This window comes from Microcaecilia unicolor, chromosome 1 (genome assembly GCF_901765095.1).
Source record: "Microcaecilia unicolor chromosome 1, aMicUni1.1, whole genome shotgun sequence".
NCBI classification, from domain to species: Eukaryota; Metazoa; Chordata; class Amphibia; order Gymnophiona; family Siphonopidae; genus Microcaecilia; species Microcaecilia unicolor.
Window position 1 is genome coordinate 75,817,593 of NC_044031.1, and position 17,118 is coordinate 75,834,710.

The 17,118-nt window shown below is 41.7% G+C and overlaps 1 protein-coding gene across 7 annotated transcripts in view; it reads left to right on the forward strand.

Moving 5' to 3' along the window:
* Positions 1–17,118, forward strand: part of RBM33 (RNA binding motif protein 33) — a 453,495-nt gene that overhangs the window by 393,240 nt on the left and 43,137 nt on the right. For 5 of the 7 annotated variants that reach the window (XM_030198521.1, XM_030198536.1, XM_030198551.1 and 2 more), the window contains 3 exons: positions 1,577–1,783; positions 5,430–5,618; positions 16,816–16,904. In XM_030198521.1, the coding sequence (XP_030054381.1) occupies positions 1,577–1,783; positions 5,430–5,618; positions 16,816–16,904 (485 nt within the window). The remainder of the gene's footprint in view (positions 1–1,576; positions 1,784–5,429; positions 5,619–16,815; positions 16,905–17,118) is intronic. The other 2 variants (XM_030198529.1, XM_030198566.1) reach the window with 1 other exon arrangement.

Sequence of the window (17,118 nt, forward strand, 5' to 3'; positions counted from 1 at the left end):
CTCTGATTACACATAAATGCTTAACCCCTTATCTGCCCATGTGATAGTAATTTATGGTATTGAGAGCTCTGGGAGAAAGGTTCACAAGATTAAACTTGAATTCTCAGCCAGGTCACCTCCACCTTTCCTTCCCTTAGTCCATTCTCTCAACCCTCCAACCCCTGCCTCCTTTTCTTCCTTTTCTGAAATCACTGAAGAAGAAACTACACATCTTATTTCCTCCTCAAAACTAACTACCTGTTCCTCTGATCCTATTCCCACCCAACTACTTAACACTATCTCTCCTACTGTCATTCCTTTTATCTGTCATATCCTCAATCTTTCACTGTCCACTGCAAGTGTTCCTGATGCCTTCAAACATGCCGTAGTCACACCACTCCTTAAAAAAAAACCCTTCATTGGTCCCTACCTGTCCTTCCAACTATCGCCCCATCTCCCTCCTTCCTTTCCTATCCAAGATACTTGAACATGCTGTTCACCGCCGCTGCCTTGACTTTCTTTCATCTCAAGCTATTCTTGATCCACTTCAATCTGGCTTCTGCCCCCCTTCATTCAACTGAAACAGCGCTTGCTAAAGTCTCTAATGATCTGTTCCAGCGCTAACCAGTAAGTTGCCATGGTCAAAAGTGAGACCGGATGTTCAATGCTGGTTGCCAAATATGGGCCGGCATTGAATATCCGGTCTGAGCACCAGCGTTGGGCAGTCACCACGCAGCCAGACGCTGGCTGAATATTGGGGGGACCGTGTTCCTTTTTGCTCATTTTCTTCGTGAACCTTTGGTTCCTACATTTCTCTCAATGGGATTAGTTTGCTACAGTATCTTTCAAGGAATACCAGCTTTATCCTTTTCTTGCTGTCTTTATTGTTTCGATCTTCTGGTCCCACCCATTATGGGTAATGCTTGCTACATCCTACCCTGATTGATGTCACTTCCCCTGTGAGGTGGCTCTTCCAATTATTTTTTTTTTCTTGCACATGCCTCCTGTTTTTTCAATGCTCTTAAACATGCACAGATTTACACACCTCACTCAGTGTAATATCTGTATGGCAGTAGGGTACATGCCTCCATTGTTATGATAATGTATTACATGATGTGACTATTATTATTGCCCATTCCATATTAACCAGCAGTTTGTTCATAAACACCATTCCTTGGTTGTTTGGACTGCACAACTCCTTTAAGGAGTGAGTCACAAAGAACTACTTTTTCTCCGTCTCCTTCCACTGTTTTATAGACATAGTCCACAGGTTCTGGACTGGTCTGGTAGGACTAAAGGTAAGAAATTTATCAGGCAGAATATAATTTTTCTTTAGCAGAAGATGCCAGTGACTGTTCAGTAGAAATAAAACACAATTGTAACTGAATTTATAGCATGCCACTGTCCCTAGGACCAATGTGATTCTTTTTTTTCCCTATTCATCAACATAGTTATCTCTCAACTAAACATTGATTGAACTCAAATCAAATTTTATTTCCTTTTCCTGTCTTATATGCTTTGGGTTTGTTAATATTTGTACTGAGTCTGCTTTGCATAGTATCTATTACTCCAGACTGACTACCTTGTTCATTTTCAGCAGGGGGGAGAAAATGTTGGTTTTTCATATCCGGAGGGTCATCCTCAACGGTTCCAGCAATCCCAACAGCAAAGGCAGATGCCTGTTCGGAAAGTAACACTGTCAAAAGGAACAGTACAGCAGCAGCAACAGATACAGCAGGCCCACATACAATCTGCAGTTCCTCAAGGAGTAAAGGAAAGTCAGGGATTCCGTCAACCAAAGCAGGTACTTGTACAGTCAAAGATTTTCATGTTTCTTTTTATTTTCCTAAAGATGCAACAAAACTGTTAAAACCAATGTCGTAATTTTTTTCTAAATTCATTTTAAAATTTAAACATGAGTAGTTTAAAAGTGTGCTATGAATATACTGTTAATATATCTTCTTACTATCAAAAGGTTTTCTTGTAAAGTGAGAGCACTTAACTGCCACGCACTGTACTTGGTTATTTCTTAGATCAGGTACACTATATGTGTGAAAACTGCAGATTGATTTCACATGTTCTTGTGACTAACTTCTTGTAATGAAAATTTGATCTGGCCCAAGCATTACTGGTTTTAGTTATATGATATGAAGATACTATAGAACTAACGAACAGATGTGAAATCAGAGAGTAGCCAGTAAATCATCCCTATCAAATGAGTCCTGTACACAGTTCAGAAACTGTTTTAATAAGTAATCCTGTAGACAGAACCAGAACACCAGGGAATACAATATCCTCTTGCACCAAGGATATGTCTCCGGGAGCTACTGCCCAGGTGGGAAGAGTTAGGATGACTCTTGTAGTTGGTGATTCGATTATTAAACATGTAGATAGCTGGGTGGCTGGTGGACATGAGGATCGCCTGGTCACTTGCCTGCCTGGTGCGAAGGTGGCGGACCTCACGTGGCACCTAGACAGGATTTTAGATAGTGCTGGGGAGGAGCCGGCTGTCTTGGTACATGTAGGTACCAATGGCATAGGAAAATATGGGAGAGATTATATTATATTATCTGATGCCCTTTTTTACAGTAGCAATGATCCAATCTCCCATCATTGCTACTGTAAAAAGGACATCAGATAATGCATATATTTTGTCATCCAAGATAAGTAACGTTTGGTTATATACTCTTACTATAAAATCTGAGTCTCACCCCATAGGTATTGTGGAAAGGTGGTTATGTAATAGTTTCATGAGTATAAGAATATATGTGGAGTTTTTTTTGAAGACTGATGATTAATGAGGAGTCCTCTTCAGAAAGGTGTGTCCTTTAAAATGGGGTGTTTCCGGGTTTACTGAAGTCTTTTTTTTCTCCACTAACTTTTTCATTGAAACTTGCTGGACACGCCTTCAAATACCTGACATACAATTGTAGGATTATTGTTATAATTTTGATATTGAATTTTACAAATTCCAAATGATTTCAATTACCCCAATATTGACTGGGTAAATGCAGTGCTGTAGCAAAGGTGCCTGACACCCGGGGCAGGTCGCCGCTGCCCACCCCCCCCCCCCCCCCCCCCAGGTTCAGGGCACAGCACACCCCCCCCCCCCCCCCCCGAAAACGCACCCTCCCCTCCCCCCAAAACGCACCCTTACCTTGCAGCGGAGGGCAGGCGGGAGGGCCGATCCGCCCTCAGTGCACGTCACTGGGAGCTGCGTTGGCTCTGCTGCTTCCCTGCTTTCTCTGCCCCGGAACAGGAAGTAACCTGTAAGCAGGGAGCCAGCGAGCCGACACCCCCCCCCCCCCCCCCCCCAGCGGCGTGCACCCGGGGCGGGCCGCTCCACCGCCCCTCCCCCCCCTTCCTACGACACTGGGTAAATGTAACATTAGGATATGCTAAGGAGGTAAAATTCCTTGACAAAATCAAGGACTGCTTTATGGAGCAGCTGGTACAGGAAGCCAACAAGAGAAGAACAATTCTAGACATAGTCCTTAGTGGAGTTCATGATCTGGTGCAGGAGGTAATGGTGATGGGGCCACATGAAAACAGTGATCATAATATGATCAGATTTGATATTAGCTTTGGAGTAAGTATACACAGGAAATCCAATATGTTAGTGTTTAACTTTCAAAAAGGAGACTATGATAAATATGATAAAATGAGAAGAACTGTGAAAAAAGAACTTAGAGGAGCAGCTACAAGGGTCAAAAATTTACATCAAGCGTGGATGCTGTTCAAAGATACCATCCTGGAAGCCCAGGCCAAATATATTCCATGTATTAAAAAAGAAGGGAGGAAGACCTAACGACAGCCGGCATGGTTAAAAAGTGATGTGAAGAAAGCTATTAGAGCTAAAAGAAAATCCTTCAGAAAATGGAAGAAGGAACCAACTGAAAATAATAAGAAACAGCATAAGGAATGTCAACTCAAATGCAAAGCACTGATAAGAAAGGCAAAGAGGGACTTTGAAGAAAAGATTGTGTTGGAGGCAAAAACACATAGAAAACATTTTTTTAAACGTTTATTAAAAGCAAGAAACCGGCAAAAGAGTCTGTTAGACCGCTAGATGACTGAGGGGTAAAAGGGGCAATCAGGGAAAGACAAAGCCAGAGCGGAGAAATTAAATGAATTGTTTGATTCGGTCTTCACAGAGGAAAATTTGGGAGAGATACCAGTGCCAGAAATGGTATTCAAAGCTGACAAGTCGGAAAAACTGAATGTAATCTCTATAAACCTAGAGGACGTAATGGGGCAGTTTGACAAATTGAAGTCACAGTGAGTCAGCCAAGTGCTGTATCAAAAAAAGTTCTCTAGGTGTGACCAGAAATGATACAGTCTGATCAAACAATTTTTGTTGATTCAACACTCAGTTTCCACTAGAATATAACTTTCCTTTAGTCAATCTAAATATTCCCAATAATTATAGCTGTTTCATCAATGTAAAATGCAAATTTATAACCGTTGGGAGACTGTTTTTTATTTTGTTTTGTGTTTTTTTGCCTAGGAATGACAGAACCTGCCCTCAAAGTTAGAATGCTACAGGACAAGACGTGCTTAGAAAAGCCTATCCTCTCTACTACCAGAGCTAGGCAGGAAAGAAAAGAGGTTTTTTTTTGTTGTTTTTGGGAGGGGGAGCAGTGTTAGAAGACAGAGAAGTGCACCAGAATACAGATTCACAGGACAAATTAATTAAGCAATAAGCATTAAATTAAAGAGAATAGATATATCAGGTAGCTCCTATAGCCAAAAAGTTAAGAAATTAGAATAAAATAATCAGAAATCACTTAGCAGTATTTTGGTTCATGTCCAACACATGGAATGCTACAAACAAAGTGTTCTGTGTCTCCCTATTCAGAGCCCAACCCGCCTCCTGCTGTGCAATGATTACCTCACAGTGAGTCAGCCAGTGCTGTATATAAAAAAAAAGTTCTCTAGGTGTGACCAGAAATGATACAGATTGATCAAACAACTTCTGTTGATTCAACACTCAGTTTCCACTAGAATATAACTTTCCTTTAGTCAATCTAAATATTCCCAATAATTATAGCAGTTTCATTAATTTATAATCAGTTGGGAGACTGTTTTTTTATGGCAGCACATGCCCCCTATAAGGGGAGATAATCAGCTCTGAGCATTTTTCTTTTTCTCCTGCTATCACTGGGACATAACCCGCTTGTCTTGACTGGTCTGGCAAGATTCAAGGAAAATAAATTAATAAGTAAATATAAATTTTTTATTTTTCTTTAATTGAAAAAAAATAAGTGAAATGTATGCATAGTACAGAAATTCTCAATTCATGAAAGATTTTATACATTTTAAACATTTTTTTTTGTTCATTTCTTGAGTGTGGTATGAGTTTGAGATAGATGAAATTGTCATAATCTTAATTTCTTAAATTGTCTGTTATCAGAAGAACAAAGTTAGTTAGCTGTTTTCTGTGTTGGCAGGCTATTATGCGTGGGAGAGGTAGAGGAGTAGCAGGCCAGATGGGCCGAGGCCGTATGATGCCAAACAAACAGAATCTGCGTGTGGTGGAGTGCAAACCTCAGCCACATATTGTATCAGTTGAAGGGCTTTCTTCATCAACCACTGGCCTCCAGCTGAAAAACCTGCTAATGTCAGTAGGACCCATTCAGGTAGGTCACTCTGTTGTTTCTAATTTTAATACCAAGTCTGTTACCTAGAAACAGAAGTACTGTACTTTTGATATTAAATATCAAACCAGTTCTTTGTCGCAGTAAATAAAAATTATTTACTTGTTTAGAAATCAGAGGTAGCCATGTTTTGGTAGAGGTGAATGAGTTCAAATTAGTTGTACTTGTGCAGTATGCAGATAAGTTTTAAGTCGGTATAGCATTCTTTAGTTAAAGTACACAGAGTGAAAAGCATTGTATGGTATAGGAATGTTCATCTCTTTATATATTTATTTTGCTGCATTTGTATCCCACATTTTCCCACCTACTTGCAGGCTCAATGTGGCTTACAATATAATACAACTACAATCACATTGTATAGATATATACAGAGATATAGGTGTATACAGATCTCTACATCACATACACACAGCTATATATGTGTATATATATATATAGAGAGAGAGAGAGAGAGATCCATCTATCTATTGATATATTTCCTTGATATAGATAGAACTGTTTATATCTATCTATCTGTCTGTCTGTATCTCTCTATCTATCCTATATAATAAAACACACCTCCAGCATTCTGAAGCCGAGAAAGTGAAGCCTTCAAGCCTTGAAGCATTCCTGCAACATTCCAGAACTATGTGTCGTCAGTTGAGGAGATGGAGCCTTACAGAGCGCATGAATGCTTCAAGGCTTGAAGGCTTCACTTTCTCACACACACACAAACAGTACTGAAGTCTTTATGGAAAGCAGATTGAGAAGGAAAAAGAATATTATGGTCTTATAGTTAAGGGGTCAGTTGGCATGCCAAAGTGCTTTCCGCAATTTTTGTAAACAATGGAATACCAGCTATTTTCTGTAGTTTGATAGGTAGAATCCTTCAATATAGGTGTCAAAATAATCTCACCTAGAGAACTGGGGAAATGCCCTTGTCAGAATAGTTCTAGTAATATTGTTTGGAGTTACTAATATTTGTAACAGAGTGGACACCGGGAAGGGAGTGGAAAACATGAAAAAAGATCTGCGGAAACTAGAAGAATGGTCTAAGGTTTGTCAATTAAAATTCAATGCGAAGAAATGCAAAGTGATGCACTTAGGGAGTAGAAATCCACGGGAGAAGTATGTGTTAGGCGGGGAGAGTCTGATAGTTACAGATGGGGAGAGGGATCTTGGGGTGATAGTATCTGAGGATCTGAAGGCGACGAAACAGTGTGACAAGGCGGTGGCCGTAGCCAGAAGGTTGCTAGGCAGTATAGAGAGAGGTGTGACCAGCAGAAGAAAAGAGGTGTTGATGCCCCTGTATAAAGTCGTTGGTGAGGCCCCACCTGGAGTATTGTGTTCAGTTCTGGAGGCTGTACCTTGCTAAGGATGTAAAGAAATGGAAGCGGTGCAAAGAAAAGCTACGAGAATGGTATGGGATTTGCGGACCTGAACATGTATACCCTGGAGGAAAGGAGAAACGGGTGATATGATACAGACGTTCAAATATTTGAAAGGTATTAATCCGCAAACGAATCTTTTCCGGAGATGGGAAGGCGGTAGAACGAGAGGACATGTGGAAGCAGTAAGAATAGACATCTGTAGCACAGGATTTAAAAAGGAAGGAAAAGCGGCAACACATTGCCTGTCTAATTATTCCTCAGAGGAAACAAGTTGTTGTAGATATAGTGAATGAGTTTCTGGAGTTGTGTAAAAATCTGTATTCTTCAGAGGCCTTTCCTTCCCTCCCACTCCCCTACCCTGGATAGATTCCTGTTTTTGGATCATCCTATATTAAACTCCACTGAATTTGAGCTTACAAAAGATGAAATTGTTACAAGAAATGTTACAGTTAGGGGAAATTACTCAGAGCATGTGATCGCAGCGTGTGCTGTATTTCTAAGTTTTAAGATATATTTTGATTTCTATTCTCCACCAATTACCTATAAGGTAATAAGATTCACAATTGCAAGAATAAAGAGGAATTAAATGCTATATTTATTGAATTACATTAACCTACACTGCCAGGTTTAAAAGCATGTGGTCAGAACAGAAAAGACCATATATTTAGCTTCAAAAGGGGTTTATTAATGTAATAATGTTGCAAGCAAGAGATAATAGCTTTAGAATCTTTACAGGAGAAATATGCTGCAAGATAACAGATCTGAATCAAAAGTTAACTTACAAGTCCTTTGTTGTCCAGCTAAGTGCTGAGCAACATGTGGTCAAGGTCACAGGAATCCAGCAGTCAGTGATGGAAGAGAAGTGCTGCAGGAGAGGAGAGTCTGTCTTAAGAGGGAGCAGCTCCTGCTTTTATCATGTCTCTGGGAGCACATTGTCTTGAGTGGTTTGCAAAGAATCATGGTCCTAGAGTGCACTGAATCCTGGGTGATTTGTAAAGAATCATGGTCCTAGGGTGCACTGAATCTTGGGTAGTTGCAAAGGATCTTGGTCTGCTGACAAATGGTTTATTGTAGCAAATCCTATGTCTGGATTTCTGCTGGCAAATGGTTTATCGCTCCCTGTTTACGTTTCCTGAGCCCCTTTTGTCTTTAATGGGTGTAGGTTCACACTTCTCCAGACTCTGTGTCTTCTGGTGTCTTTGATGTTTTGTTGTGTTGATATTCTCCCTCAGCCAGGCTTTGATCAGTCTTTCAGGTGGGAGGGGGAAGAGGAACTTTGAAATCTTTTTGAAGTAGTTTAACTTACTTGTTTCTGAATAATCTTTTGTTAAGGGTCTCAGTAGTTTTCCAGGGGGAGGGGGAAGGTGAAAGCCAGGCCAGTTGTTTTGCTTCTGTCTCAATAGGTCTTTAAAACTGTATTTTTTATGATTCAGATCTGATCCAGCAAAATCAATAACTCATATCATGCTACATAGTTCAATAATTTTGTCAAACTCCTATCATGCTACAAAATCAAATCAGCCCTATTAACTGTGCCTCCTAAAAAGTCCGGTGGCTCAGACTTGTTCACTGTGGAAAATTATAGAGCATTTTCAAAGGACTCACTGCCAAAGCTATGTCTTGTATTCCAATCATTTTCGATTCAGGAGGGGCTAAAGGTTCTTTTACGGCAATGATTTTCAACTCAGTCCTCGCCGCACACCTAGCCAGTCAGGTTTTCAAAAGATACACAGTGAATATGCATGAAATAGATTTGCATGTGCTGCCTCCTTTGAATGCAGATCCATCTCGTGCATATTCACTGTGGATATCATGAAAATGCAGCAAACTAGCTTGCTATGCCCCGAGGACTGGGTTGAGAACCCCTACTTTACTCAAATCCAGAATAGTTAGGTTAGTTACCCTAAGTAGGTAAAGATCCTAAATAACCCAGTAATTTTTACCCAATTTCGCTTATAAACATAGAGAGTAAAATTTTTGCTAAGATATTAACTCAGAGGCTTGCTAAAGTTCTGGAGACCCTCATACATGAGACCAAAATAGCTTCATGAAGTTCAGAAAGGCTTTTTTGTAATATCACATTGTCCTCTAAATAAACCAATTGTTGTGATAGGTCTGAGTACAGGTCTGCTGTTAGTGATCTGTAACCTGTCATTAAAATTGTCCCTAGTACCTGAAGATTGGAGGATGGCCAATGTAACTCCTATTTTTAAAAAGGGTTCCAAGGATGGTCCAGGAAATTACAAACCAGTAGGCCTGACATCAGTGCCAGGCAAAATAGTGGAAACTATTATCTACTATAATAAAACTCACCCTCAACGTTCTGAGGACACTGACGTCAGTGAAGCCAAGCTCTGACTTCCTTCAAAAAGGTTCGAAGGTTCGTGGTGGTGAAGCCACCAAAATCGCTCCGGGCCCCGCCCTCGAGAGCAGAGCAATGGCACAACAACGAAGGGGTTGACAGGGAGGGAGGCGGGGGGGGATTGCTCCGGGCCCCGCCCTCGAGGGCGGAGCAATGGCAGAACAACGAAGGGGTTAGCAGGGAGGGAGGCGGAGGGGTGGGAAATTGCTCTGAGCCCCGCCCTCAAGGGCGGAGCAATGGCAGAACAACGAAGGGGTTGGCAGGGAGGGAGGGAGGCGGGGGGGTGGGAAATCGCTCCGGGCCCCGCCCTCGCATCAAACGTTATGACGGGGGCGGAGCAATGCCAGAACAACGAAGGGGTTGGCCAGGGAAGGAGGGGGGGGGGGTGTTGGCGAAGAAAACCTTGCTAGCGCCCATTTTATTTGCTCTGAAACGGGCTTCTTTTACTAGTAAAGAATAAAATCATTGAACACACAGCAAAACATGATTTAATAGGACAGAATCAACATGGATTCAGCCAAGGTAAGTCTTGCCTCACCAGTTTTCTTCATTGGATAAAGGTGAGCCAGTTCGTAGTGTATCTAGTTTTTCAGAAAGTGTTTGACAAAGTCCCTCTTGAGAGGTTCCTGAGAAAATTAGAGTCATGGGATAGGAGGCAATGTTCTGTTGTGGATCAGGAATTGGTTGATGGATGGAAAACAAGGGGTAGGGTTAAATGGCCAATTCTATTAGTGGAGGAGAGTTAATAGTGGAGTGCCCCAGGGATCTGTACTAGGACTGGTGCTATTTAACATTTATTAATCAATGGGAGGTGATTAAATTTGCAGATGACACAAAACTATTCATAGTAACATAGTAGATGACGGCAGAAAAAGACCTGCACGGTCCATCTAGTCTGCCCACGATAAACTCGTATGTGTATACCTTACCTTGATTTGTACCTGTCTTTTTTAGGGCACAGATCATATAAGTCTGTCCAGCAGTATTTCCCGCCTCCCAACCACCAGTTCCGCCTCCCATCACCGGCTCTGGCACAGACCCCGTATAGGTCTGCCCTCCCCTATCCTAGCCTCTCAACCACCAACCCCTCTTCCCCCCGCCACCCAATTTCAGCTAAGCTTCTGTGGATCCATTCCTTCTGCACAGGATTCCTTTATGCCTATCCCACGCATGTTTGAATTTCGTTACCGTTTTCATGTCCACCACCTCCCGCGGGAGGGCATTCCAAGCGTTCACCACCCTCTCCGTGAAGAAATAGTTCCTGACATCTTTCCTGAGTCTGCCCCCCTTCAATCTCATTTCATGTCCTCTCGTTCTACCGCCTTCCCATCTCCGGAAAAGATTCGTTTGCGGATTAATACCTTTCAAATATTTGAACGTCTGTATCATATCACCCCTGTTCCTCCTTTCCTCCAGAGTATACATGTTCAGGTCAGCAAGTCTCTCTTCATACGTCTTGGAACGCAACTCCCATACCATCCTCGTAGCTTTTCTTTGCACCGCTTCCATTTTTTTAACATCCTTCGCAAGGTACGGCCTCCAAAACTGAACACAATACTCCAGGTGGGGCCTCACCAACGTCTTATACAGGGGCATTAAAACCTCCTTTCTTCTGCTGGTCACACCTCTCTCTATACAGCCTAGCAACCTTCTCGCTACGGCCACCGCCTTGTCGCACTGTTTCATCGCCTTCAGGTCCTCAGATACTATCACCCCAAGATCCCTCTCCCCGTCCGTGTCTATCAGGCTCTCCCCACCTAACACATATGCCTCCCTTGGATTTCTACTCCCTAAGTGCATCACTTTGCATTTCTTCGCATTGAATTTTAATTGCCAAATGTTAGACCATTCTTCCAGCTTCTTCAGATCTTTTTTCATGTTTTCCACTCCCTCCGGGGTGTCCACTCTGTTGCAAATCTTGGTGTCATCTGCAAAAAGGCAAACTTTACCTTGTAACCCTTCGGCAATGTCACTCACAAATATATTGAACAGAATGGGCCCCAGCACCGATTCCTGAGGCACTCCACTACTCACCTTTCCCTCCTCCGAGCGAACTCCATTTACCACCACCCTCTGCATGTGGATTGTGAATATTTGTAGGAAAACTTTAGGAAGTTACAAGACAGGGCATCCAAGTGGCAGATGAGATTTAATGTGGACAAGAGCAAAGTGATACACATTGGGAAGAATAATCCAAATCATAGTTATTTGATGCTAGGTTCCACTGTAGGAGTCCGCACCCAAGAAAGAGATCTAGGTGTCATCATGGACAATACGCTTAAATTTTATGCCCAGTGTGTGACTGAAGCCAAAAAAGCAAGCAGAATGCTAGGACTTATTTGGAAAGGGATAGAAAATAAGACAAAAAATATTATAACGCCTCTGTATCGCTCCATGGTGCGACCACACCTTGAGTATTCTGTTCAATTCTGGTCGCCATATCTTAGAAAAGATATGGCAGAATTAGAAAAGGTTCAAAGAATGGGATTAACTACTACTTATTATTTCTAAAGCGCTACTAGACGTACGCAGCGCTGTACACTTGAACATGAAGAGAGAGTCCCTGCTCGACAGAACTTACAATCTAATTAGGACAGACAAACAGGACAAACAAGAGATAAGGGAATATTAAAGTGAGGATGATAAAATAAGGGTTCTGAACAAGTGAATAAGGGTTAGGAGTTAAAAGCAGCATCAAAAAGGGGGGCTTTTAGCTTAGATTTGAGGACGGCCAGATATGGAGCTTGACGTACCGGCTCAGGAAGTCTATTCCAGGCATATGGTGCAGCAAGATAAAAGGAACAGAGTCTGGAGTTAGCAGTGGAGGAGAAGGATGCAGATAAGAGAGTTCCCAGGGAGGAATGTAGGGAGAGATGAGAGTGGAGAGGTACTGAGGAGCTGCAGAGTGAATGCACTTATAGGTCAATAAGAGGAGTTTGAACTGTATGCGGAAACGGATAGGAAGCCAGTGAAGTGACTTGAGGAGAGGGCTGATATGAGCATAACGACACTGGCAGAATATTAGTCGTGCAGCAGAATTTTGAACAGATTGAAGAGGAGAGAGATGGCTTAGTGGGAGACCTGTGAGAAGCAATTTGCAATAGTCTAAGTGAAAGGTGATAAGAGTGTGGATGAGGGTTCTGGTAGTCTGCTCAGAAAGGAAAGGGCGAATTTTGCTGATATTATAGAGAAAGAAACGACAGGTTTTAGCAGTCTGTTGAATATGTGCAGAGAAGGAGAGGGAGGAGTCAAAGATGACCCCAATGTTACGAGCTGATGAGACAGGAGAAGTTTTAATTAAACAACCAGAAGAAGTTTTAATTAAACAACTCTATAATACTAAGATGCAGACAGCAGTTCAACAGTGAGAGGGGTGCTATGTAGTCTTTTGCATTGAGTGTCACATGCATGGGCGTAGTTTGACTGTTTGATTTGGGGGGGGGGGGGCAAAGGATGGGGGCGGAGCATATTAGCATATTCATTTGCATATATATGCAAATGAATATGCTAATATGTTTCTATCCATCCCCTTCCCCATTCTATCCAGCTTCTCCCCCCCCCCCTTCCCAGCATCTGTCTCCCATAAAGAACACGTGGATGCAGCAGCTCACAGGGTTGAGAGAATGGCGACGGCTGCGCGGGAAAGTGGAAGCAGAGATTTACCAAATGGCTTCCTACCTTCCAGTGCACTAGACAGGAGCGAGGAGCCAGCATTTCCCAGCGGCAAACAGGCAGGTCGGCGAGCGAGCGGAGGTTGTAAAAGCCGCAAGCAGGCACGCTCGTCTCCCTCTGCTTCCCTGCCCTCTCTGAGTCTGTGTCCCGCCTTCCTCTGAGGTCATTTCCTTTCGGGCGGGACGCTGAACGGGCAGGGAAGCGGACAGAGACGAGCGTGCCTGCTTGTTGCTTTTACTCAGTGGTGCCCCGCCTGCCAGGGTAAGTCGCTCGTCATTTGGGGGAGCACTGCCCCCCTCACCCCCCCCCCCCCCCCAGTCTACGCCCATGGTCACATGTATGATTATCTCCCAGTTGGTGAGATTATATGTGTGTATGCTCGATGCAAAGAGTTTTTAGCTCTCAGAAAACGAGCCTGTTCTCTTGAGGCTAGAGTAGCAGACTTGGAGGAGCTGAAAGAGACAGAGATACATAATAGGAGACCTACAGGGATGTTGTAGAGAAATCCCACCTCCATTCTGGCAGCCCCTGTGATGCCTTGGAGAAGGGAGGCCTACTAAAAGGAGAGCATCACCCTGGTAAAGTTGGAAATAATCCTGTGGCCAGGACTAGCCCACCATGGAATGCAATATCCTCCCATACCAAGGATGTGTTTCCAAGAACTTCTGCCCTCCTCTCCTCCTTCCTGTACACATTAATTGATTTGATTTGCTTACTTTATTTTTTTGTCTATTAGATTGTAAGCTGTTTGAGCAGGGACGGTCTTATGTTTGTGCAGCACTGCGTACGCCTTGTAGCGCTATAGAAATGCTAAATAGTAGTAGTAGTAGTAGACGGCTCTTGTAGTTGGTGGTTCGATTATTAGGCATGTAGATAGCTCAGTGGTAGGTGAATATGAGGATCGCCTGATGTCTTGCCCGCCTAGTACGAAGGTGGTGGACCTTACATGTCACCTAGATAGGATTTTAGATAGTGCTGGGGAAGAGCTGGCTGTCTTGGTACATGTAGGTACCAGTGACATAGGACAATGTGGGAGAGAGGTTCTGGAAGCCAAATTTATGTTCTTGGGTAGAAAGCTGAAATCCAGATCCTCCAAGGTAGCATTTTCAGAAATGCTCCCCATTCCATGCACAGAGCCCAAGAGACAGGCAGAGCTCCAGAGTCTCAATGTGTGGATGAAACAATAGTGCAGGGAGGAGGGTTTTAGATTTGTTAGGAACTGAGCAACATTCTGGGGAAGGTGGAGCCTATTCCGGAAGGATGGGCTCCACCTTAACCAGGGTGGGACCAGGCTGCTGGCATCGGCATTTAAAAAGGAGATAGAGCAGCTTTTAAACTAGAAACTGGGGGAAGGCCAACAGTCACTCAAAAGCGCATGGTTCGGAATAAGGTATCTTTCAAAGATATCACCAAAACAGGGAAGATAGGGCATCCCGATAGGAAGGTTGCAATAGAGAGCATAGTAGTCCAGGTGTCTTTAAATAAAAAGCAGACAGATTTTCAAGATAGCACATTATCACTGTCAACTGCTGAGCAAGATGTAAATAAGAACAACAAACATAGTTTGAAATGTCTATATGTGAATGCCAGAACCTAAGAAATAAGATGGAAAGTTAGAATACATAGCACTAAATGAAAAAAAAATAGATATAATAGGCATCTCTGAGACCTGGTGGAAGGAGAATAACCAGTGGGACACTGTCATTCCAGGATACAAATTATATCGCAGTGATAGGGTTGATCAAATTGGTGGAGGGGGTAGCATTGTATGTTAAGGAGGGCCTTGAATCGAATAGACTAAAAATTCTACAGGACATGGAACACATCTTGGAATCCCTATGGATTGAAATTCCATGTGTAAAGGGGAAAAGAACAGTGATAGAAGTGTACTACTGTCCACCAGGCCAGGATGAAGAGACAGATGTAGAAATGTTATCAGAAATTAGGGAGGCTTACAAACTGGGAAACATAATAATAATGGGTGATTATTAATTGTTCTATCGTCCTATCATCCCCCATTGTTACATTCCATTGATATATCCCCCAAATGATATCCTGAATTGATTTTGTCTTCCCTTAACTCTTCACAATGTAACCCATAATTGTATTGTAACAAATTGTACTTCCATCATTCACAATATATTGTAAGCCACACACGTGCCATATTATTGAGCCTGTAGGGGACTGTGAGATTAGTAGTGTTCTGAAGTCACTGAATCCAATACTTTCTTTTATATGATCGTTGTTTTCTACTGTGGCTACTGGCAGCTGTGGTAGTACCTGCTTTGAGGGTTCTAGCGAATTTATCATTGAGATTGAAAGGGATGTCTAACACAAGCTAAAGAGTCTGTTTACCAGGCAGGATTACTTGACCGGTCAATATAGTTTTCATTGGGCATATAATACAGAATTATTGTTAGTAACAACTGTAGATGTTATGCGCCGAAGACTTGATTGAAGCTTGATTTATGTGTTTGGACTGAATGAACCATGCAATTTTACTTATTTTATTTTAACCATTTATAACCCACTCTAATAAATTCTAGGCAACTTACAAAATAACATACACAATCAGGTGAAGGACAACAGACAATAAAATCAAATTAATATAAGTATAAGAAATAAGTCAAAAGAAACTTCTAAATACTCAAAAGAATAATTAAAACACTTGACTGAATAGACATGATTTCAAACATTTCTAAAAATATAGAAGTCATACTACATAAATCCTGTGCTAAAGTATTCCACAAAAGACCACCAGTTCAATAGATCTGTAATCATTCCGCATAACTGGTGAAGTGGAGCTACAGCTAACAATTTTTCTGTGGACCTCAAAATGCATGTATGTTGATAAGTATGCTTGGAAGAGACTAACAATGTTGGAGCCTCCTCATGTAACACTTTGAAGATAAGACTCAAGATCCCAAACTAAACTCTACATTTAACAGGCAACCAATGCAATTTTTTCAAAACTGGAGAGATATGAATAGAATGGGACAGATCCAACAAAAACCTCACCACTGCATTCTGAGCTACCTGCAATGCCCTCAGTGCATGAGGGCATCTATTAGATTGTAAGCTCTTTGAGCAGGGACTGTCTTTCTTCTGTGTTTGTGCAGCGCTGCGTACGCCTTGTAGCGCTATGGAAATGCTAAATAGTAGTAATAGTAGTAGTAGTGCATGAACAGGGTCACCCAAATACAGGAAATCTTTTGACAGAGTTCCTCATGAGAGACTCCTGAGAAAATTAGAGTCGTGGGATAAGAGGCAATGTTGTGGTATGGATTAGGAATTGGTTATTGGACAGAAAACAGAAGAGAGTGAACAGTGGAGTGCTGCAGGGAGAAGAGACTAACAATGTTGGAGCCTCATCATGTAACACTTTGAAGATAAGACTCAAGATCCCAAACTAAACTCTACATTTAACATTGTTGTCTATATAAATGGATGTATATCTTGCTTAACCACTTAAGAATATATTTACTAACAGCACATGCTAAACATTTTAACACACATTATTTACCACTGCATTAACAGTGTTGGCGTATTCTGTTACTAAATTAGTTTCTAAGATATAAGATCTGATAGCCTGCTTGTCATTCATGATTTTCCATTCCTGATTATAGAAGAATCCAAGCAAGGTTTTCCAGTGTCTACCACAGATATGCTTTTACATTGTGCTTTAAAAGAAAATTATACTATTTGTCTCAAATAATAAATATTTTTATAGATGTTATCTAACCATGCAAACCTAATTTTTTTTCTTTTCTTTTAGAGTTTACAGATGATGCCTCAGCAGCGGAAGGCTATAGCGAAATTTATAGAACCAAGGCATGCTTTGGCATTTCAACAGAAGTTCCACAGGTAAAGAAAGAATAAAAACACAGTGATTACATACTTCTCATATTGTTTAAACTGCAGAAATGTTTAGGTTGCTTGAAATATCAGTTTGCCAGTTTCTTTTCTTTATTGCTCCCACTTTTGGTCTTTCTTAAAGATTGCCTTACTTGTCTTCCTTGATTTCTATAGGTATAGATAGATACAGTATTATAATTTGTATTTATTTAAATATTAAAAC